We start from the raw sequence: 25159 nt of genomic DNA, 5'->3' as shown, positions 1-25159 counted from the left end.
TAAATTTTTTGCTGACGACCAAAGCCCAAAGCTGCGGGCAACTACTAGTAGGTATATAAACAAAGGCAGGACAAACATAGCTAGTGGAGGAAGTAACTTAAATTTAATTTAATTATATTTTTCACAGAGGAAGTTTAACAACTTCTAACATATTATCGAACACTCCAAACAAAGATAATATAAAGGCGTGCTACTCACCAATATCTCCGTAAAATTAATACAGTATAAACATTTCAACGATTACTCAGTTCCATATTTGTTAATACACTAATTTCAGCATTTTAAGCTTTGTTACTATTATCATAAAGTCTCATTTGCTTTGTTTGTGCTTGATTCATTCGCGTACAGATGGTGTCAAACGCGCCCCCGCCCCTTGCTGCGTCATTGAGTAATAAGCGCAGACGCAACCAACGCTTCGATCTCCTACGAGAATAATCACGCTACGTCACGTCCACGGAAAACTGACGACGTATGTTCACTCATCGTCCCGGTATTTAGCCAGCGATGTATGACTAACACTTTATTTATACATCATATTTTAAAAACGCGAAGCGAGTACACGGTCCAGAATATTTTGACTCCGATCAGTTGTGTGCCGATTTCTGTTTGCGACGGTTGCTTGGATTTTTCAGAAACATATATAGAAATGCGTCACACTCTACGGAACCAGGTGAATATTTTAGTTCATAGTCTTTATTAGCGCTTAGCGAATGTTTTGGCAAGCGTTCCTTGAACTTAGCCTTGCTGGTTTATCTATTTGGGATGTGTCTGCGCATAGCCGTGTATTGAAAATAATTTATACTTTTTTGTATTCATATGTTCTAACATCTGTACCATTTAATCTTTGATCTACTAACACTTAAATATTTAATATTTATGAGTGAGTGCGTATAAATATACCCTTTATTTGTGTGTTTGATTTCATCATATAATACCAAATGGAATTATAATTGTTAATAAAAATAACTATTTAGATAATACATGTCACAAAATGTTATCAACTTTATCGCTGAAGTGAACTCGATAGTTAAATTATTAAGTACCTAAACAAATGATGTAACTATGATTTTTTAATTGTTACTGGTTTCGTTTATATCTTAATTCAAGCTTGTGTCCACTATTCAATCTGAGTTTTAATTTATTATCGAAAAATATATACAAAAAAAAATACCTTTTACTTTTTACGAACTCTTTATGGTTTCAAGTACCCATTGCTACATGAGATAGATGCGCGGTTACATAGTATATAAGTATACCACATGTTTTTATCGCTAAATTTATATAATGTGTACCTCAGAAACAACATACAATTTAATCCTGTCCAGAGAGGAAAAAACTATAGTCCTCTTTTTAAGTTGTTACGCGACTAACGAAATATATTTTGAGTATGGAGGTGAGTGACCCGAAATACGCCGTGTCTTTTTTGAACAATAAAACAGATGTGTTTAAAGTTCACGATCGAACAATGATTGCTTAAAATAAAAATTCATTATCATCAAAATAAGTCACAACTTACCTTATTACATTACATACATACATTAGCAGCCTGTGAATTTCCCACTGTTGGGCTAAAGCCTCCTCTCCCTTTGAGAAGGCTTGGAGCGTATTCCACCACGCTACTCCAATACTGATTTGGTGTAATACACATGTGGCAGAATTTCTTTGAAATTAGACACATGCAGGTTTCCTCGCGATGTTTTCCTTCACCGCCGAGCACGAGATGAATTATAAACACAAATTAAGCACATGAAAATTCAGTGGCGTCTGCCTCATTTTGAACCCGAAATCATTGATTAAGATGCACGCGTTCTAACCACTGGGCCATCTCGGCTCTTACCTTGCCTTAATTTAATGAGTTTCTAATTTTATTCCATCTATCGAATAAAACATAGTCGTCTCCTATGTTCTTTTCTATTTTATTATCAAAACATAAATTATGTTTGTATTTTTATTGTTCAAATGTCTGATGAAGCTAAACGCATTCATTTCCAACCTTAGGAAGAAAAGTATTAAACGTATATACGGACGTACGTGTAAACAATAATGTTATTGTTTAAAGTGTCTAAAGACTAATCTGCGGTATTTAAACTCGCCCAGATTTCCGATTACGGACAGAGAAACTATTATATGAGAAATAAATTTGTCACAGTGCGTTCGATCCGATCGTAAAATTTTGTAAAATGACTTATAAAAATGATAATTGCAAATTTGCAGCGTGTTACTAATTTTTTTAACAGTGGTTTTAACAAAAAACGCTTTTCACCCCTTTTCAACCCTTTCCCTTCAACCCACGACGCTGCAAAATCACACGGTAAGTTATTTTACCTTACTAAATAAACCTACAAAATTTCGCCGTGTTACGAATTTGTTAGGGATTTTAGGCTTTATTGACTGGACTATTATGGCAACCCGATTGATTAGGTAGTTTAAATATTATAATTAATGTATGAATCTCGAATTCCAGTTTCTGACGATAGATTTCTACGTCGAATTTTCGAGTTACTACTAATAAAATAACTCGTAAGTTTTTCTTTGTTATAAATAAACAACGGTAGTATTACCTCAATTATGTAGTCGAGGACAATGGTGATTGCGACATTAATAGATCGGCCTTTTTTATATTCATACAAGTTCTTGTCGATGTCGTGTTCATGCAAATATAAACTATATATGTTATTTTAATACAAAGGACATCTTTTATTAGTTTAGTTACATCATAAATCAATTATTAATAGTTATTTCGCCTCGTCTTAACTATGTACATATCATAATTAAGCAATTTATCTATTTAAACTCATGTTAAAAATCAACATTTATTAAACATAAAATTTTGAAACCTTGAGCCCTGCCAAGCACTACTGAATTTTTCATGTGCTTAATTTGTGTTTATAATTCATCTCGTGCTCAACGGTGAAGGAAAACATCGTGAGGAAACCCTGCCACATGTGTATTCCACAACCAGCATCGGAGCAGCGTGGCGGAATATGCTCCAAATGTTCTCCTTAGAGGGAGAGGAGGCCTTAGCCCAGGAGTGGGAAATTTACAGGCTGCTTATGTTATGAGCCTTGTCTAACGTGATCACTCTAACTTGTTGACTAAATTGATCAATCGATAGTTTACTGCGTTGTTAAATTGAATGAAGAAATATATATACATGTTTGCACATTGCAACGACTTAAACTCTGTTCGCCGAAAACTGCCGCCCAATGGACTTTTAATTAAAAACCCGCCGGTTGTTTAGCGAGCGGTAATTTATAGGCGAGAACTTACGATTCAATTGTAGTTGATTAACATTTCAACAACTAAGTCAAAATATATACAAATATGGTAAGCTTTTGTTGATAATTTTATTGCTTAATGTTACTTGAAATTCAGTTAAGACTATTCCAATTGTTTTCAATTAACGCGCGGTTTTAAGCAAACAACGTGAACGTGAATACCCAGAGAATATTCTGTTACTTGCTTAACTTTAATGAATCAAATTTATCTATAGTAATTTTTTAGTCTTGAGTGTCTAAAGCACGTGTCTGTCATGAAGTAACTAACATTATTAGTCAATATACGACCCAAAAGTTCTGGACACGTCATCTCACATCTTGAACCATCATTAAAATTGTCTAAGAAAATGGTTTGAGCAGTATATAATATCAAATGTCATTTTGTAGCAAAATGCTTAAAGATCAATCTGATGAACGTATTTTTTTGAGTTAACACTAGCTTACTATAGCTTAGAAATTGTTTTCTAAATTCATGGTTTACCATAACCATTGTACGAGAATATACACTTATAAGTTAAAAGATTTGGGAACAAAAAAATTTTTTTTCGATTTATACTTAAAATTCGGTTGTATTTTTATGATTGACCTACGAAAGAATATTTTCAGAGGCAAGTTTACGTATTTTTTTGACATTTATTTATTTTCTTTTAAACCGATAGTGATTATATCAACACGTTACGCCAATCTGCACATGTAAATGCCCTGTGCCTTTTTGAGCTCTATTCTAATCGTATTATATGATCCGTAATTTGCGAATTCTAAAGGTGCAATATATATATATATATAACAATCGGCATATATAATTATATATAAATAACTTTATTTGTGTTAGACTTTACACGCTCCTTGTGGGTATCAGGAAGGCTTTCTTTTAAGCTCACTTTTTAACATCATCTGAAAGAAAATTATTTATATTTTAGTTCTTTTATTTTACGCTTTTGTAGAAATTTCTTATTTAATAATAAATTTTGTCCTCTCTTACTAGCGCTCACTAGATGTTTTTTATATCGTTTGTATGATTTATTTGTGTATTGTTTTTTAATTGTAGTAGCGCATTCGTTTATTTTTGTTTTGAATAAAGGTTGACCGGCAGAGAGTGCCTCCAGGCATTAAGTCCGCCTTTGTTCGAACTAAACAATTCTGTTGGTTCATGAAGTTTTTTAAATAAATATTATTTTATATTTTATTGTCGTTGCTCTTACCTGGAGTTAATTGCATCAAAGCATTGACTTTACCGACGTTTTCTCGAAAATATCGAACAATTTCATTAGTTTTGTACATTAACTGCCTGTAAATTTCCCACAGTTGGGCTAAGGCCTCCTCTCCCTTTGAGGAGAAGGTTTTGAAGCATATTCGAATCCAATGCACCCGCATTGGATTGGAATACACAATATGGTACAAGGCAAGCGCAAGGTGCAATACACATGTGGTAGAATTTCGTTGAAATTAGACACATGCAGGTTTCCTCAAGATGTGTTCCTTCACCGCTGAGCACGAGCTGAATTATAAACACAAATTAAGCACATGAAAATGCAGTGGTGTTTGCCTAGTTTTGAACCCGAAATCATCGGCTAAGATGCACGCGTTCTAACCACTGCGCCATCTCGGCTCGAACAATGTCTACTACTTAAATCGTGAAATAATCATGTGACTAAATTTTTTAAACATAAGACACGACTGAAAAAATACGAAATTCACATTATTAAAAATAGTATTCATATGATAGTTATATAACTCTATATAAATACTATTTTAATACGATTTATATAGAGTAATACGGTCAGTAAGGCACGGAACACGAAAATCATGACACAATAAAAATATATTTCCACAGTACAATTTGTCTGTTAAGGAACCTGACCTTATCCTAAGGATCGTGTTTTCAATAGAACGAAACAAATTAACTACCTGAGATGCAAATTACATTTTGCTACAACGCCTTCGTAATCACATATATGATTACGAAGGCGCTTCAGCAAATACAATGGATGTCTAGTATCAAATACGTATGAGATTGCTAGATGCAATTCATAGGAAACCTTCGTAATAGTAAACTCAATATCAGACGTGATATTTCCTTGAAAATCTCTATTAAAGCGAAACCAATATAATCATTTATAAAGACATTTCAAGGATCCGAGACTTCATTTGCTCGAATCGCATCAGACGTTATATTAAAATGACGATACAATCACGCGGCTTCTGATCTCCTCTTCGCTTGAAAATTAATCTTAGTTGAGAGTTACTTCAATGCAATTCCCTGCGTCGCGTTTTGATGAAACGTCTGCTCTGATGAAATTACCAATTGCATGTCATTCGTTATCCCTCCATACAAATATAAACCGCTTCTAGCGCTGTCGATGAGATATAGCGTTATATAGTAACCACCAAAATTGATCAGTATCAAGGACAAGCTTCTCGAGCAATTATACGATTGATTTAAACGGTCGGCCATATTGGGCTGTCAAACTTAATAACTCAACAAACCTGACCACTTAAAGACCATTAAAAGTCAACCTTCCCAAAATAATACAAAAAAAATTACTAATCCGGTTGATACGTAACTTTCACAATATGCGAGTTCATGGTTTCAGTGTGGACATAAGTAGTAAATATAAAGTAATCACTTATGTAAGATTCAAAAAAAAATGTGAATAAAAAATAAACGTGTACACTGCTATTCGATTCAGTCGTTTAGACAATATGTTTCAATTAACGTTGGCGAAAAACAACGAGACACGTGGTATTGACACCTACAGGCGGATCGATCGCTGTGTTCACCGTTCCGGGTTCGTTAGGTTTTTGTTTGCGTTGCGATATTTTTATTTTTCTCAAAACATTTTAAAATATCTACAGAAATATTTTTAACTGTAAAAAATTGGTTGACAATTACCTACATGTTTAGGTACTCGCTTATGACATATTCTAGCTTCCAACAGCAATTCTAAGTATTGAATTGATGTGTTCAACATTTCCCTGTACAGTCAGTTCTTGAAGAGGTGTTTGCAACTACAATATATTATTTTAAGATAAATTTATATCGTTATATAAAATCTTCATTGTGTGACCTACTTATATTAGTATAAAACTGTAGTGTGAGTAAGTCCCATATAATTCTAGATACTGTATGATGTTTTTATGTTTCCAGAAAGTACTCGAAAATAGGAGAACGAAAAGTACTTGAAAATAGTTATCGAAAACAATGAAAATATCATATCAAGTCCTTACACACACTTTTAAACATTTCACGGGATTGGGTTTAATATAAAGTCACCACCGGCTGCTTTCTAATGTAGAATTTACCGATAATAACAAATAGATAGAACGGTAGCATTACCGGCAAAAACCCAAGAGACTCCGCTCTGGCAAATGTTTGAAAATAGAACTATTTCCCAGTTATTTGGCTGTGCGGATTTTTTAATAAAAGTTAGTAAAGTAGTTCAAGAGAAATTCAATAATTAAATTATAAATTTATATGAAGGCGTATAGAATTTAAAGTGAAAGACACGTGGAAGCCAAGGAAAATTAATGAGATGAAATATTGGAACAGCAGTCAAAGGATATAATTATGATTTATTCGTGGATGTTCCATAATACTCGGCTGCATTATATACAATTTCTGTAATATTCAATATCAAATCACTGCAAGTCAGGGGGATTATGTTTCTCTTGATGAAAATACTATTCAGAGTTGAAACGTATTCATTCCCTACTTAATAAATTAATATATTCTTCAAACGACAAATTAAATGCAATCTCAGACTGAATTGGCTTCCTAACTAGCAATCAGTGATATTCAAGGAAACCACTTCATATTATATAAATTTGTATCTGACTTAATTTGTAGTGATTGAATTTATTTATTTGTTTATATAAGAATTATTAACGTCAAAATGGTTACTTTACAAATCATGACCGCGTGGAATGGCGGAAAGAATGCTTGCAGCGTTTCCACGTTGAATCATAATTCCGATTCTCTGGGCAAAAAATGAACCAGCCCCTGTGACCAGTTTAGGTGTTATAATTGTATTAAATATTTGTTCGTTATTAATCCAAAATATTAAATTACACGGTAGTTTATAGTGAGTAGCGTAGTAGCGTCTAAAATTCAAGTCATAAAATTTAAATTATGGTTATAAAACTTGCATGTTAAAGTTCATGCAGCCACGCTAAAATAAATATCCAAATTAAAGATACATCAGAGACGGACAACGTGTCCTATGAGATAGAAACATTAAAAAAAACTACACAAGTCAATCGGACCCACATTTTCTTTGATCTCGTATGCATCAGTGGTATTTCGCCATATACATAATGAAAGTAGTTACTTAGTGAAAAAACTGTTCATGTGACTTCAGAATGTTACAAGTAATATTTTCTCTTTCGCTCTTATTATATAAAATTAATCTTAATTGATTAGGTTCCTACATAGGAGCAGAGAGCAATTTTTCCATGTATAAAAATTAATCCTTGACAGCAATATGGACGTTTTTAATAGCTTTATTAAAGATAATGGAAAACACTAATGGATACCTAAGTTGACAGTTCTCCACTGGAGACAAAGCGATAATAAAATAAAAAATTATAACTCGTCAGGGTAAAATACCCTGAATTTAATTTAATTTAAATTAGCCAATTTTTGGGAAACGATCTTTATTTGGCAACGATATAGATCAATGCTTAAAATATTGAGGTAGTGTCATCGTTTGTTGACTTTGCATTCCGCAGCGCAAACCGAATTCGTACTGTACTAGCTCAATGATTAATAAAAATTATTGCACCCATTCAATGATTACCTGACGTAAGCGACAACTCCTGAAATAATAAACTTCATAGAGCGAATAGCGCAAGTCTTCCATAAAACGGACCATTACATTTTGAAAATCGATCTGCAAATAAGCCGAACATACAATATCTTAGCTGGATATATTATTTCAGATATTAATGATTACTTCGGTCTGCAAGAGCTGCGTGCGACTGCGTTACATTGTAAAGAATATATTGACAAGAAGCATAACCAAATCTCAACAGGTTACACTCGTAAATATTTGGCCGGCCACTTGTAAAAAGCCGCTACCATACCCGTTCTGCTAAAGGTCACCAGGGCCTCAATTCTACTTACAAATTGTCACTATATCGCAATCGAATCGAAAAGTTATCATTCAGCTGTTTCCCTACTGTACTGACACAATGACCCTGCTGCGGTTCGGTCGAAGTTGAATCGGACTAGAATCGGGAGCGTATGAATACCGTTATATGTTAGTAGATAGACCTCCTGGCCACCCTACGCAGGCTATTTTGCTCGATAGCGGTGAGGATAAATCAATACGCAATATACAATTGTTGAGGGCTACGTATGAGAACTATGCAGTGCGCTCGATTCGTCAGGTGTGCGAAACATTCTATTAAAATTATGCATTTCAATAATCCGTTTGCTTAATCGGGGAATTAATTTAATGCTCTTCTAAGTATACACACAAACCTAAAACTTAGGTCGATGATACATTTATTTGAAAATCGAAGCTTTACATTACTAATATATAAATTAAATTTGGACACATTTTTGTTGTAATGAACCAAATTTAGGGGTGCCTTGGACTAATTAAATTTAATTGGCCAATTAAAATATAACATATACTATTATGAACTTGCATCTCTCACTGTCTCTCTCTGTCTTGGCCATAAAAGAACACGAAATTTACTCTTGTCATTAATTGAAACAACGGTAGATTGCAAAGCATAACAACTTCTATCGTAATATGATATAGTAAAACCTTTTCCGACATGAGCTGCTACTTCTGGTATACGTTTTATGTATATTCGCTTAGTAGTTCAGTTCAGTTAGGCGTTACAAAATAAACGTATGCTCATTTGTAAGTAATATGTCTGCACTTTGCTGTAGGGAGATTTTTTATGTGACTTTAAAAACGAAAACTATTACTTAACTTCTCTTGTTATGCAACTTTATTGTTAAAGCATTTTCACGCAACCGATTATGCTGAAAATTATTAACAAATTCTGGTGCTGATGACGATATAGCTTCGTGTGCTATTTGCATTCATTTTAGTACAAGAATTTGGTTTAGTTTATATTTGTGTGTATGTTTGACGATAACTCGCAGCAGTAAATGTCCCTTTCAAATGCAATGATAAACTTCAGCCCGTTAATGTAGAATAAGGATCAGAACAGGTGTGGATGACTTTTCTTTAAAAGACGCTGACTCTTTTGAAGAACGCAAAAGCACTCCCCCATTTTTAATATACCAAAATTATATACGGATAACTGTAAATTACAAATCAATTTTGACACACTCATGATGTTTTGGCCCAATAAATAACATACGACTAATTTTAAATTAGTTCTTGTTGCATGAAAGTTTTGTTTTATGAAATATACTCGTTAGTTTGTAAATTATTTTATTGAGAAACTATTTAGTGCTTGGTCGGTACATACTATAAATTTATTTATGGGAATATAAATAAAATTAATATTTGAGTGCTTATTATCTTTTGTTTATTTTTTCTCACGCACACATTATGTTAGATATATATTAATTTTATAACAGAATGACATAAACGTATATATACATCATGATTTAATCGTAGATGAATGATGAACTACGCAATAGGTTACGTTTGCAATAATTATTCACCAAAACGTATATAATATAACTGTATGGTAAACGTACGTACGTAATATTACTCATAAAATTTATTATTACAATAAACGGACAGATATCATTTCATGAAAATTTATTCGTGCCTTTGTATAGCCGCTAATTGATAATATAATTCTTTGATACTTTAGTTTTTCCCACATCGCTGTCAATTCATGTTTATTTCAATTGATGTAATTTATATAGAACATACACTAAAACACCTATGTTCATTCGTAATATATGTATAGCATTATGTTAATCCTTTTACGCCTAGAGAAGCAGCTTAGTTAGCTAATTAGGGATCTATATATATTCGGAAATAAGCATTGTGTTGTATGTATGATTAACATAATATAATATATAAAGTGCAAAGTTGCACGTGTTAATGAAGTTGTGTGAATTTAAAATTAACATACGTAATCAGTCCGCGATAGTTTAAAGTAAATAATTAAATTCCAGTCTATAAATATAGTTTACGTTTAAACCTTTTTTTTATAACTCTAACAGGTGCTTGTAAATGTCTACAGGAGAAATTAATTTTATATTTCTTTTTCTTACTTTATATACAATTGTTCTAAGCTTATATTAATAAGGATTTATTTATAAAACTTAAGGTATGTACGTAAATGAACGTCAAAAGTGACTTGGCAAACACAATAGAGGCGCTCGCTAACCAAATTCCGTATGACCTCTCTCGCCTCTATAACAAAACTCTTGACTTAAATTTCATTAAATAGTAAATTTCCTTACTATTTAAACATTATATTATTAGAGCTTCCTCAAGCCACGCTTTTAGTGGAAGGTTAGATTAAATTAATACAATTTCATGTTACTATTTTCGAATCATTCTTTGATATTGTTTCGACTCGTCAGCTTCGGAACTAATGGATATGGCGAATTTATTTAGAGTTAATCCTTTACTCGGATGTTGCAGGCTTTGACGTCGTACATACATAAGGCTAATGGTTCTAGTAACTTTGTTATAACTCTCAACGTAGTTTATCGAGCTCGTGATATGTTAATTTTATATATGGTATATGTTTTTGAAAATTATAATAAATGATTATTGTTAAATTTCGTATTAAATTACTCGTATAATATGGGCTCAATACGCTTATCGAAGATAAGTTCGGGACTATAAAAGACATGGGTATAAAAAAAGGAAAATATTTATCGAATATAATAATTCGATATCAGAACTAACAGTTGTTAATTAGTTAGTTTATACTATGTATAAAAATCATACAGATTTTAAACAAAAAAAAAATGTAACATATTTAAGAAATACCAGCCTAGATAAGTCTAAGCTGGTCTGGAATCGATTGTTCGATCCGGATGTTTCATTTTCGAAATTGTATTTTTATAGTTACAAATATTTATCAAAATAGTTTCGATTTTTACTAATAATGGTCATGATCGAAATCCAATTAATTATATACATATTTGTTATATTTACGTCTCCACAGACATGTTATCCGTGTCTTTTCAGCAACACAATTTCAGTTAAGGATATATATTTTGAATCTAGTATTAATATTCAATTTAAATGTGACTCACCATTAGAAGTCGTAGATTCCAGACGAAATGTTCATTGAATCGGAATGTGTCCTTGAAGGGGTTTATCTTCGTGGGTTTTTAGATTCATAGGCCGTCCTGGATGCTTTTCAGTCCAGTCCATTCATAAGCGGATCTATATATATGTATATAGAATCATCACTAAAGATTATTCTTTGATTCGTTGTTTTTAGAGTGTTATGTGTTCGTATTTTCAATCTTTTTCTCGAGAAATTTCGATGTCGACACTGGACTCTAACATATCTTTATGCATTATATTACTATTGACGAAATTGCTTTGTCATATAATTATTAGTAATAACAATACATGAAAACCCAATATTTTTATAATATTTGTTGGCGGATGTTGGCCTAGACGTGATTCTATGTGGTCACCACATTATAACCATTCCTTACATTGTCAAAGTGCCGACTGCCTCGTTGGTCTAGTGGATATAAGGCCGTAGATCTTCGAAAGCCAGCTCTCAGTTACCTCCCGGAATCTCAAAGTTGGAAGTATGTATCGAAAGTGTACTCCCTCGTAAAGCACGTCAAGTCGATGGTCCTCCCCTGAACTCTTTCTGATCGTGTCGAATTTGCCGTCCCATCGGATTATGGGAGTGATGGAATAGACAGTGCACCTGATTTTTGCGCAGACACTTGGGCACTATAATATGTTCTGCCTAGTTGGCTGATCTCTCTTGAGATTGGCCGCCGTTGCTGAAATAGGTCGGGAAGATGTCATATTGCCATATAAACCACCACCCTTAAAACCGAAACACAGAAATACTTAGTCACTGTTTGACGGCAGAATATAAGATGTAGATCAAGTGATGAAGATTTAATTTCAGAATATTATAGTCATAATTTTTTTTTATACGCCCCTACTCGGAGTGACCACCGCATCGCTCAATATTGGAGTAAGCTTCTAAAAATATCGAATGTTTAAGCTTAAATAACAAACACGTGGGGGCGGACACAAAATGAGATGGCTGTAAAAAGTTTTTTTTTCTAAAGTTGATGAAAAATATTCTAATTATGAATGCTTTCCAATTTCGAATTTAGAAACAATATGTTTTTAAAAGGGACAACTAATAACGGAAGCAAGAGTTTCAAATTATATAATATACTCTTACTCGATGGATATGTTGAAACTTCACATATGATTTGATCATATAATGGATGTTCTGCATCTCATTTTAAAAGTAGTTCACCGTATTCTTTACTACGGCTAAGGTCCAAGCAAACTAGCAGATTCAGCTCGTTAATTATTCTATTCCTTCGTCGGTCACCAGTAGAGGAAAGATTTAAGGTCGGATTTGATTTGCACACGTTTTAATTTTCAGCTTTATATATAAGGTAGGAGTTTGAAATGTTTGAAGCATATCTGACAATCGGTTTATTTGCCTTTTGTACAAATGGCGCAATAATGAAAATTTTAAATATGAACACAATGTAAACGTTCTATTTACGTAGTGTGATTTCAATACTTCCGACTTGCAAATATTGCCTCCTTACAAAAAACTATATATAGAAAGGTTGAACTCAGTGTGCTCAAACATTTTTTCGGGTATTTTGACAGTAGATAACAAGCTTCAATATACTAAATATTGTAATTCATTAAAAATTGTCGTCGCTACAAGTTGACGGATAACAATTTTTTTTTTGATAAGATCTTGCACAATTTGATTTTCATAAAGTTTTGATGATTTTTGAAAAATGACGTTTTAGTATATTTTTATATATATATATATTAATGAAGACGAGGTCTTAACACAGCAGTAATATATTTACACGCTGTTTTACTTACTTAATTATATATATATATATATATATATATACCGGCAGAGAGAGAGAGATGAGTTTACAAAAACCCAAGTAAAGATTATTCGTATAAGTTACTTATTGTTATATGTTACAATTTCATTATAAATAGGGCTTACATAACAAAAAAGAAACCTATGGTAACTTTGGTCTAATATTTCTCATTGTTTTTAAATACGATAAAGACGAAAATGTAAGGTACATAAAATATGTACCTGAGGATTATTTGTTAGGTAACAACATAAAAATCCAAAGACTTTGTTATTCAATTTCAACAAAAACAAAAGTTTGTCTGAACTTTGATTTTATTATTGTTTATCACAAAAAAAAACGCCTTCATAAATGAACACATTTTAAATATAAATTCAATGATATATATACTAACTGCATCATCGTAAATATAAATGAGTTTGTGAAATTGTCTGCTTTTTACGCTTTTGCGTATTAACTACTCAGTCGATCTTTTTAAAATATTAAATGAAAGATATATTCTTAAAAGAATAAAAATAATAATTTTTGCGCTTTATATGTCCATGGGCAGTGGTGACCACTTACCATACGATATCATTTAAAATATACCCCCAACCCCCTTACGCACGCGGGGGCCGTCGCGAACGAATATTGTGTTGAGTGTATTTCTTAATATGTGTCAATCATCGGATTCATTCGATCTTTGCATAGTTTTTTGATAAAATCTATAGAAATACCATCGCGTTTTAATTTAAATTAATATTTTACACAAGCTGCATTAGCTATTGTTCCATATTAGAATAGTTTTAGCCACCGGTGCTATTCACCTTCATAGCAATGTACACTTTACAAGTATGTTCACGATATGAATTTAGAAATAGCAACAATATCGAGCGACATTTATGGACTTTGAGTCTTTATTTTTAAGTTGTCTGCTTGTACGAATTATTATATTAAATACACGTAAGGAATTTGTAGTTCAAATGTATGGAAGAGATGTTAATATTATACACTTATGAATTAAATTTATGATTATATACATATTATCTGTAGTTATTACTTTAAATTAAATTAATTGTATTTTTGATCCAGTTGGCCCAGTAATTAGAACTCATAGTTGGACGTGTCAAAATTTGATCGGTTAAGGAAAATCATCGTGAGGATCTGATACAAAGAAACTGTGCCAGAAAATCTACCAAATGTTTAAATAGAGTACCACCGACCCGCGCTCCATAAAACCAGAATTTCAAGTTAACTTTTATATATTTTAAAAGAGAAGTTATTTGACTCTCCATTAAGAGATTTGCTTCACATTGGAAACGGATTAACTTTAAGATAAACCTTTTTTATAATACAGGTTTATTTACGGGTGTAAATATCAATTTTTAATAATCATATAGATATTATAATATTGTTTCTTGGAATAAATTGTTTATAACTGCCGTGTGCCCAATTAGGTTACCCATCGACCTTATATCAGTAACCCTACGACTTTCCTCACTTGATAGAGTTTTTTAAAAGCTTGCCCCGGGGTGCTCCCTTTTTACGTGTTGATCCCTCTTTATTATTCCGCGTGATCGAATAAAAAATAAAACGGACACTACCATACCGTTTGACCGTACCCAGCGCAGAGCGGCTCGAGCTATAGACGATCAAGGCCATTCCGAACTGCTTGATCCTTTGGCTTTACGTAGAGATATTGGATCACTCTGCATTTTCTAACGTATTTTTCACGGGGAATGTTCCGAGAAATTGTTTGGATTAATCCCGGCTGCTTCGCATATCTCGTGAAATTACAAGTTCCACCCGAACCACTTAGATGTCCGTATGATGTAGAATCCACAACAGCGCTATTTCTAAGGCATTTTCTGCCTCGCACAATCACTCTGTGGAACCACCATTCACCAGAGTTTTTTTTTTTTTAAAATAACTTACACCTTTCTCAAAGGCTGGCAACGCATGTACTCGCCCTCTTGTGTTGCAGTTGTCCATGGGCGGTGGTATTCACTTTCCATCAGGTGAGCCTCCTGCCCGTTTGCAACCAATATCATAAAAAAGCCTTGGTCTCGCTGCGAGAATGTCAATAAATCCGCTAATTTACAAGCTCTATTTAGGAGATAAATTTCTAAAAATAAAAATGACTTTAAATCAAAACTATTCAGTCCTTCATTCATACTTTATGTCGTAATAAAGCCTCTTTATTATTATTAGGTGATAATGTTATTTATTAACAGTAATTTAAATACGAATAATAAATCTTTCTTTTACTAAAATATGACTAACATCCATACAAACTTTAGAGAACGGATCTCGAAAACGCTTTTGAAACTGTCTTTACTTGTATACGAAAACCTAAACATATTATATTATTCTAGCTTCAAAAATAACGAACACTCTTACAAACTTTCATCCCTCTATTAAACCTCTTTAGTAACTTTTATCTCCCACAAAACCAATTAAAAAAATCTATTCTTAATGTTCAGACAGTCAGTCAGTCAGGTATTTTATATTTGTAAGTATATAATACATAAACAGACTATGATATTTCTTTTTTTTTAGTTGGAGGAGGATGGCTACGTCGTGTTGGAAGATTTTCTCCGACCGGCGGAATGTGATGAACTGCTGGCTGCTGGGCTGGAGCTGACTAAGCAAGCACCTGACTCCGACGACAAGACTATCTTCTCAACTTTAGAAAATGACAAACAAGTATGAAATAAATATTTGTTATTATAGTGTACGGCAATAAAGATATATTATACTATAAATAATCCGTGTCCTGTTGGCACTACTAAGGAGCCCTTGCAAATTTACTTTATTAAAATTAATTCTAATTGATACTATTTACATCTCATAACACAAATGCTTTCATATAATAACAAGCTTATCAAATAGCTTAAAGATTATTTATTACGAGCCGTGACAGCGACTCCGTGCGCGATTGAATTTAAGTTATTTGGACATTGCAGCCTGAATTTATATTTATTTTATATATAATTATAAAATAAAAGTATGCCTAAGTTACTCTTTACTACATCAGCTATCTGCCAGTAAACCTCTCGTCAAAATCGATCCAACCGTTGGACAGTTTAGCTGGAACAAACAAACTGGACAAAAATTGTAAAAAATATTTTTTTGGTATATGTGCCGTGTATGCATTTAGTAAAAAGCGTTTATTTTAATTATTACAAGCAGACACTCTTATTTTATTAAATGTACCTATAGATCAAAAAAGTCCGTCCGTCAAAAAAGTTTTCCGTCTGGGTAGGTACCACCCACTCATCAGATATTTTACCGCCAAATAACAGTAAACTGTATTGTCGTGTTGTCGAAGGGTGAGTGAGCGTAGAGAGTGTAATCACAGGCACAATGGACATAACATCTTAGTTCCCAAGGTTGGTGGCGCATAGGTGATGAAAGGAATGGTTAATATTTCTTACAGCGCCTTTGTCTATGGGCGGTGGTGACCACTTACCATCGGGTGGCCCATATGCTCGTCCGCCAACAAATGCCATAAAAAAAAAAAAAAAACTTTTTTTTAATGTAGTTATAATGGAATTATGTATTTATTTTTATTAGGGTTTTACTACTTGAAACAATCGGCCTTCAAAGATTCGATCGATAGATTCGTACAGCACTTAACATTTAAAATCCACTAAGTTTCTATATAGGCTTTGTTAAAAACAAAAGATTAATTTTAATTTAGACCTAATATATACCCATTTGTTGTGGGATAAGCGCATCTGGCTCCCTTCTTACAACGCCCACACCTGATCGTTAGCATAAAGTCGTTGACGTAAATAGCAAAAGTCTAGTAAATAAATAAACGTATTCCGACATTATTTTTCATTTTAAGAGGTATGTAACGAGACCTGATGTAATAAGAACGCTACTGGGATCAGACTTGATCGGATGACTCTCAATTCAATAAGGTCATACTGAACCCGACTATTTTACTCTTGAATGTTCCACAAATTCACGGTGTATAATGATATTATATTCAGGTTGAAGTATGTTTTTATTTGCACATTGCAATATGTATTACGCCAAGACAAAACTTAACAGCATGGTCGTAAAATATCTTCGTAATTAAAAGACATTTCATAATATTTACCTCCCCATGGCTCGGCTTTGTCTGAGGCCGTTTACCGGTACTCGCTTACCATAATCAAAATTAAAATCAAATTTATCCTATTCAAGTGGGCTTTTTGGAAATTCTTGTTTGAAACGCCATTTTAAAAAATGCTACCGTCAGCAACAAGCAAGTTTTTGTCATGTTTCGTTCCAACTTCAATGCTAATTTGTTCGAAAGCTTTTATTTCTTTAGTAAGGTAGTACAAAAATAAATGAAAATATTAAATATATTTATAACAAGTACTAATGATATGATTGATTTACAGTAAATAAATTACATTAAATAAATCAATTATCACCTAATTAACAAGAGTAAATTATTTTTCGAAAATCTTGAATAAATTCTAGCAAATGAAAAAAAAATGAAACAAGGCAATTAGTTCATTTTAATTTTATACAATGAAGTTTTTACGGCAGTGGCGAAGAGAATTATTGATCTTTACTGTTAATTTTTCTTTCAGCAACTGAAGGACAAGTATTTTTTAGAAAGCAACGACAAGATCAGCTTCTTCTTCGAAGCTCAGGCTGTCGGACCAGATGGAAAACTTCAAGTGGATCCCAGCGTATCTTTGAATAAGGTGAGTGCAATACAAATAATAAATCCATAAAATAATTAATTTATATTTTTATTAAAAAAATGCAACATCGAGGAAATAAATGCAGGCAAAAAAATATAGAATTACTTTTCACAATGTAGGTGACTTAAACTTAAAAGAGTATGAATACAGTTCAAAATTGTGAATTTACTTGTCGGTAAGGCTATTTGCAAGCCTCCTACCTATCCAGGTACCGCCCATACAACATATCCGGGAACGCTTGGATTAATTTTATTATTTTTTTGATATTTTGTAATCAGTAAGTTCCGTAATTTCCACATGTCCATGTGTTCCAGGTAGGACATGCGCTTCATCTCCTGCACCCCATCTTCAGATGCTATACGTACAGCGATAGAGTGAAAGCAATTTGTCATGAGCTCGGATTCAGGGAACCCGCTGTAGTACAAAGCATGTACATTTATAAAAATCCTGGTTTAGGCGGGGAAGGTACACACTTGAATTAATTTTATTGTGATTTAACAGATTACCAGTTCCTAAAAATTCACTATATATTTTTTCAACTATATACCATATTCCTGCTCTATAAGTTTCCTTGTTACTGACCTTTATCTGTAAGTTGTCTGGAAGTGATCGCTCTCTTAACAATAAGATCGCCTTTTATATGTACCATTAACTTCAGTTCTGTTTCAAACTGTAATTTAACTAGACTATTCAGATTTCATCAGATACAGATAATCTTTCTCAGTTGAACCAGTAGGAAACTCAGTAATTTCTCTTTTCCACCAATTGAATTAAATTGTCAATAAAATGCAATTATTTTATCTACGTATAATGCCTGAAAATTAATATATATTATTTGAGTAATGTGTTTCACTTATCAGTGACTTTTAACAAAAATTTAAAATTAATTTTTCCAAAATTATAAATATTTGCGGTATTTTGTTATATGGCTCAAATGCCTTGCCCCAGTAAGTATTTATTGACTTTACGGAGTCGGAAATTTGGCGTTATAAACTTATTTCCCTAGTCGTATTTAAAAAGTGACAATACCAATGAACTTTCGAATTTAATCTAAGTTATACTGAAGACATTGGTTACAGTATAATACAAACAATACAATCTATAACAAATATAATAATGAAGCCTGTTAAATTTAACAAGTAACGGTATACAAGAAAAGAGCGTACTCTTTCCTGAAAGGCCGGCAACGCACCTGCAAGCCCCCCGTTGTTGCAGATGTCCATGGGCGGTGGTAGTCACTTTCCATCAGGTGAGCCTCCTGCTCGTTTGCCACCTTATGACATAAAAAAAAAATATATATATATTTTTAAAGATATAATAATGAAAAGTTTCGGTTTGAAATATTAAATTACTGTTTATTCGTTCTGTAACGAAGTTGTGCAACTCCACGTTTAATTTTATCAGCGTGCATTAACAAATACATTTTTTTTTAAATATTTTTTGTATGTTTTTATTCTTACATTAGATTACAATGCACGCCGATAATTTAGCGCGAAGCCTGAATAAATGAATGAATGAAGTCATCCTCGCGAATTCATTCTTGAATGAATACATATTGAGCTAAAAGATTTATTTCTTCGATTTGTTAAACATCAACAACAGGACGTTATCATCCCTTTAAATATGTTCTAATATATCTATTTAACTTATATACAAATATACATATATAATAGAAGCTGTTCCCAGCTTCTCCGTCCGCGTCAAATTTATTATTACCATAATATATATCATACATCATACTGATTGTATGACAAGATATGTATTTTGTTAATTCAAATACAATGTTATGAGCATTAAGCTCAAAATCAGCTGTCCAAAGCCAGCTTGGTAGTGTATCAATAAAAAAAATATATTTCAACGTTCGTTGCCTTTAAATCGAACCCACAAACTTTTGTTTAGACCCTGTTTCGTCCACTAATCTATCTCATTTTAATTTGTTATTAGTATTTTAATGAGCTTATACGTGATTCGAAAATAATTTATAACGATATCGGAAATTGGAAACCAAAATTATAACTCTAGGTTACAGAGCGACGTCGATAGCTCACTAACGAGGTATCTGAAAGACTTGTATGGAAGCACTTGAAGTTTTATTTAATTAATAAAGAGAGAATATTTTTTATTTAAAAAATAAATAATTAATCCGGAAATATTTTTCAATAATATTTTGTTTTAATTTTTCTTTTGAAATTTAAAGTACATTGCAATATAAAACGTATACGTAATATCGGATTAATTTGATTATATTCCTCCATTTATGGATGGTACCTTTTTACTCATCATTCAAAAACACTGTACCAGTTTTTAATTGAGCTAATTAACAGAAGCCTTAATACCGATTTGCTTAATTCTAATAACAAATTTGACGAATTTCATACTAAACTTTCACGCCAAATTAACACCCTTAGGACGTAAATATTGGAATATTACTGCTTCACCAACGTTCCATAAGACATTCTTTAGGCAAATTGCATCTTGTTAGACCCACTTGTTTAAGCTGTGTGTTGTATGACAGACGATTATTTAAAATGTTTATTAAAGAAAAATTATTATTTTCATAAAGTTGTAGCACATCAAGACGCGACATACTTGTACAGTGAACCGGTTCCCCCAATCGGTTTTTGGATTGCCCTTGAAGATGCAACAATACAAAATGGCTGCTTATGGATGGCACGCGGCTCCCACAAGTCTGGTGTCCATAGGAGACTTATACGCAACCCCGACAAGGAGTCCAAACAAGCTTTGATATACGATAAAGGAGCGCCAGTGTATCCGCAATCTGGTTTCACACCGGTACCGGTTAGCAAAGGTATTTGGAATCACTTATTCCGGTCTTAGTTAACTTAGACGATCAACTTAATTTGTCATTAATTAATAACTTGAAACAGGTTATTTTTTTTAAACAAACATTTTGTAGAAAATATCTACATTGAGATATTGTATCGTATATCGTATATAATTATATATTTTGTACTATTACGATGATTGTGGCCTTTTTTACTGAAGTTTCGGTAATAGTGCACTTGTCATGGTCATGAAATTAACTCATTTCATGGTCAAAAGTATCATATATTTATGTTAAAACCCAACTTAACTTTTAATTAATTTTAACCGAGATATATATATTCAGCCCAAGATGAGTTGCTATAAAAACTTTTTACTTGGTGGCTTTGTGCAAGCCCATCTGGGTAGGTGCCACCCACTCATCAGATATTCTACCGCCAAACAACAGTACTCAGTATTGTTGTGTTTCGGTTTGAAGGGTGGGTGAGCCAGTGTAACTACGAACACAAGGGACATAACAACTTAGTTCCCAAGGTTGGTGGCGCATTGGCGATGTAAAGAATGGTTAAAATGTCTTACAGCGCCATTGGCGGTGGGCCGTATGGCCCAATACAATATATGAGTGTATACTCATCCGCCGAATTATACCCAAAAAAAAAACCAAACTAAAATAAGTGAATCGTTAATGTAACATGTATTTTTGTAATACGCTTGAAAACTTCTCGTGACAAGGATCAGAGGCATTTTGCCAGCACACTCTTCTAGGCTAACTAGCTCGAATGATACAAAAGCCGTTTTTAAGTATATTATTATGTCACTTCTATTAACATACCATATGCGTGTTTAACATATTTATGATTTAAACATACGTTTTTGTAACAAAACTTTTGCATAAAAAAATGTAATCCTTTACGAAATACGAAATCCATTTTTATTATACTTCGGTTATTCTGTTATTGCCCGGCAATAACAATGGAAAATATAAAGTCAAACGAAGCTAAGAGGATTTCATAAATGCGATTTATTCGAAGCCTTTGTAAACTGATTTTGTTTGTTATATATATATATATTATAATATCAAGGGATTTCAACCGTTATGGATTATGTCATGAAAACACAATGCTCCTTGCATCTGTGCTGAGGCACATGGAATAAGTAGCACCAGGAATTGTCAAGAAGTAGAAATAAAGATAACCAAACCACAGATTTATGTGTTTTATATGATTTTCTAATAACTCAGCTTTGTCGTAAACTGTTAAGTGAGTTTGTGTTTATTATATCTTTATTTATAATACAACACTATTACACTTAAGTATTTATTTCCACTTAAATTATACTTCCAAAATTCCGATAACAGTTTCGTCGACGTTCAAAACGCTATTTTTTTGCATATATTCACTATGGAATATCACAGATTAAATGATATTGTGTCAAATGTTGTTTATTTGGCTTATCTTCTCTTATGATTGAAATAGACTATATATTAATAATATGAAGGTGAAAGTTACCGGAACCGCTGAACCGACTTACATAAAATTTGGTATGTCGATAGCTTATATACCGGGAAAAGACATCGGCATTTTTAATTTACTCCTCGATTTTCACGGTCTATAAAGTCTATGCCGCCGGTGGAGCTAGCATTTTATAAATCTATATAAAATATAACATACAGTAGGTTTTTGCAAGTTTTTATTTAACTTCATCTACTATCAAATTTTTAAGTTTCACTTTAAGAAAAATCCTTGCTTAAACACGATAGTATCTACATGGAATTATTAAAATTTAATTCACACACGTGCTATAAATAAAACTATAACTCATTTTTATCTAGGCATCGCGATAATATATTAAATAATTCATTTAATCGGTGAAATAATAAAACTGTAGGTAATGAATGGAGATGGTTTTTAATAAAAATAATTTGTACCTTATATTATATTACGTCATACTTCATCACGATTTGCCAACACAGTCCTCATGTTGCTATAGAAAAGCGATGTTTAAGCGACTCGAGTGAATACGGAATAGTCAGACTGTAACGGTCGGATGAATTCGATAAATTGCAAGATGCAACTGAAAGCCTACATGCCGCAGAGGCTACCGGAAACGAAGAGATTTCTATCGTCTTTCTCTTATAAATCCAACTTATGACGCTTTTCAAGTACACATCAAATGTATAGAACGGTTAGTGTTTTCTTGAAATTAATTCGTTCGACTACAGTTAAATGTAAGGGGCAATACAATAAATACATAATATACTTAGTTTCCTTTCTAATTCAGTAAGAGGGGGGTGGGCAAAAACATGGGCCTCCTTATAGTGTAGTAACTTTACTGTACAGTACGCCATAGTGGGAATTAAGATTATGTCCCTTATGCTAAGAATACCAGATTATTCCGAACACAATTTTTTTTTTAATTGATGTTCAGTAGTTGATGTAAAGTTGATAAGTGGTAGGGAAAGGTGGGCACTTACAAAGCTCAACCAAGATATATTACGAGCCCCGTAAAGGCAAAGGATTAATATTTAATTACTGAGTTGTAATTATAACTTTTGCGGAGCATATTATTGATTAACAATAATACTAACTACATTCCTTTGAAGTTTTAATAATAAAATGATTTTGTTCCATAGGTTTTTTTTTTTAAATCGGTATTTGGACTAACAAATGGTCCACCCAAAGAAAAGTGATCACCATCACTCATTGTCATTGGCGCTGTGAGGAATATTAACTATTCCTTACATCTCAAATGCACCAGCCGTGGGATTTGAAATGTTATGTACCTTGTGCCTTTAGTTACACTGAGTCACTCGCCCTTCAAACCAAAACACAACAATAAAACTATGTATTGCTGTTTGGCAACAAAATACCTGATGAGCGTTTGGTAATTACCAAAACGATCCCGCATAAGCCCCTACCACCAAGTATCAAATATCAAAAAAAAAACCTAGAATATTAGTATGTACATGTGTAAATAGAAAATTGTTTTTAATTTTTCAGGTACCTGTATTTTAATACATGGTCACGTTGTCCATAAAAGTGCCCAGAATAAATCGGACAAAAGCCGCCACGCTTACACGTTTCATGTCGTCGAGAGGCACGATAACGCTTATTCACCAGACAACTGGCTCCAGGAGGGAGAGAACGCTCCCTTTCAAAACGTTTACACAACACCTCAAATAGTTTAATAACATGTCAATATACATTAAGTAGTAAGTGTTACTTGCTATCATTTTAAGACCAAACACGTCGTGTGACTTTTAAAATCTATATTATAGAAAATTTATTTTGGTCACTTATATTTTAATTAATATTTGGATCTTTATTTACATGAGCTTGTAATGATTTCGATGGAATTGATAGTTTTATCCGTATGCTATTGAGGTACCGTCGTCACCACCGCATTCATTTCGGCAATGCACCACATTGCCACAATGAATTTTAAATAATCATTTTTAAATGGCAACCCTAAGTAATAGATGATATATTTTATTACATTCTAATTTTGAATCATATTTCAAATACATAGTACATTATTATAAAAATAAATATATATATAAAAAATAATGGTTTTATAAAAAAAATATATTCATTTTGAAATTATGCTTATAGAATTCTATTACAATTATGTATCTTTGACATCAATTGATTAATTATTACGTTATAAGTGGAACCAGTATTTCCCTTCAATCGGAATTATAGCCCATAGATTTTGTAATATACGGGCTATAATCTAAAAGGCTATCCTTTTAACGCACCGTGTTCACATGGGCTATTGAAATGATTTCTTTTACTTTCTTACACAATTGATAATTGTTTTATGTCTTATTGTTTCATGGAATATTAAATGACCAGAAAACGACATTTGACGACTCGTCGTCATTTTATGTACATTATTTGAAGGACGTCATTTGAAGTAACCTTAACAAAATGCATTATTTTAGAATCCATTAGTATCTTTCATATTCATGAAGTTGATTCAAATTCGATTTTGCATAATATCTTTAATATTAAGTGTAAATTAAATTTGTGATTATATCAAATATTATTTTTTTATTAATAAATAGCTAATAAATAGCGTTTCCATTATTTCTTTTCTATCATATATAAGCTCATAATGTTGGCTCAAATAAGTATATTAATATTGTAATCATTATTTTTACATTTGTTATATATAAAAGTAATAAATAATCGGTTTTATATGTTTAACTGTGAATTTGAGGTGCAAATATAATGATTTTTTTTTCATCATATATTTTGCGAAAAAAAAAAATATTATGTTTTTTATTAAAGTAATAAATACCAAATGTTTTCCATAATGTGATATGTCGCGGTTTGCGAATTTCAATGTGATACTTTGTACTAAGTAAACATTAAACATTA

The 25159-nt window shown here is 32.4% G+C and overlaps 1 protein-coding gene across 1 annotated transcript; it reads left to right on the top strand.

Annotated features, from left to right (window-relative positions):
• Positions 1-542: 542 nt before the first annotated feature.
• On the top strand, positions 543-25159 carry LOC125075843 (phytanoyl-CoA dioxygenase domain-containing protein 1). The gene is made up of 6 exons (XM_047687650.1): positions 543-670; positions 15844-15990; positions 17877-17993; positions 18308-18458; positions 20557-20802; positions 23777-25159. The coding sequence occupies exons 1-6, from the start codon at positions 647-649 to the stop codon at positions 23962-23964; spliced, it is 873 nt and encodes a 290-aa protein (XP_047543606.1). The 5' UTR covers positions 543-646; the 3' UTR covers positions 23965-25159.

The sequence above is a fragment of the Vanessa atalanta genome, chromosome Z (assembly GCF_905147765.1).
Source record: "Vanessa atalanta chromosome Z, ilVanAtal1.2, whole genome shotgun sequence".
Classification (NCBI taxonomy): domain Eukaryota; kingdom Metazoa; phylum Arthropoda; class Insecta; order Lepidoptera; family Nymphalidae; genus Vanessa; species Vanessa atalanta.
This window is presented reverse-complemented; position numbering and strand designations above follow the sequence as displayed.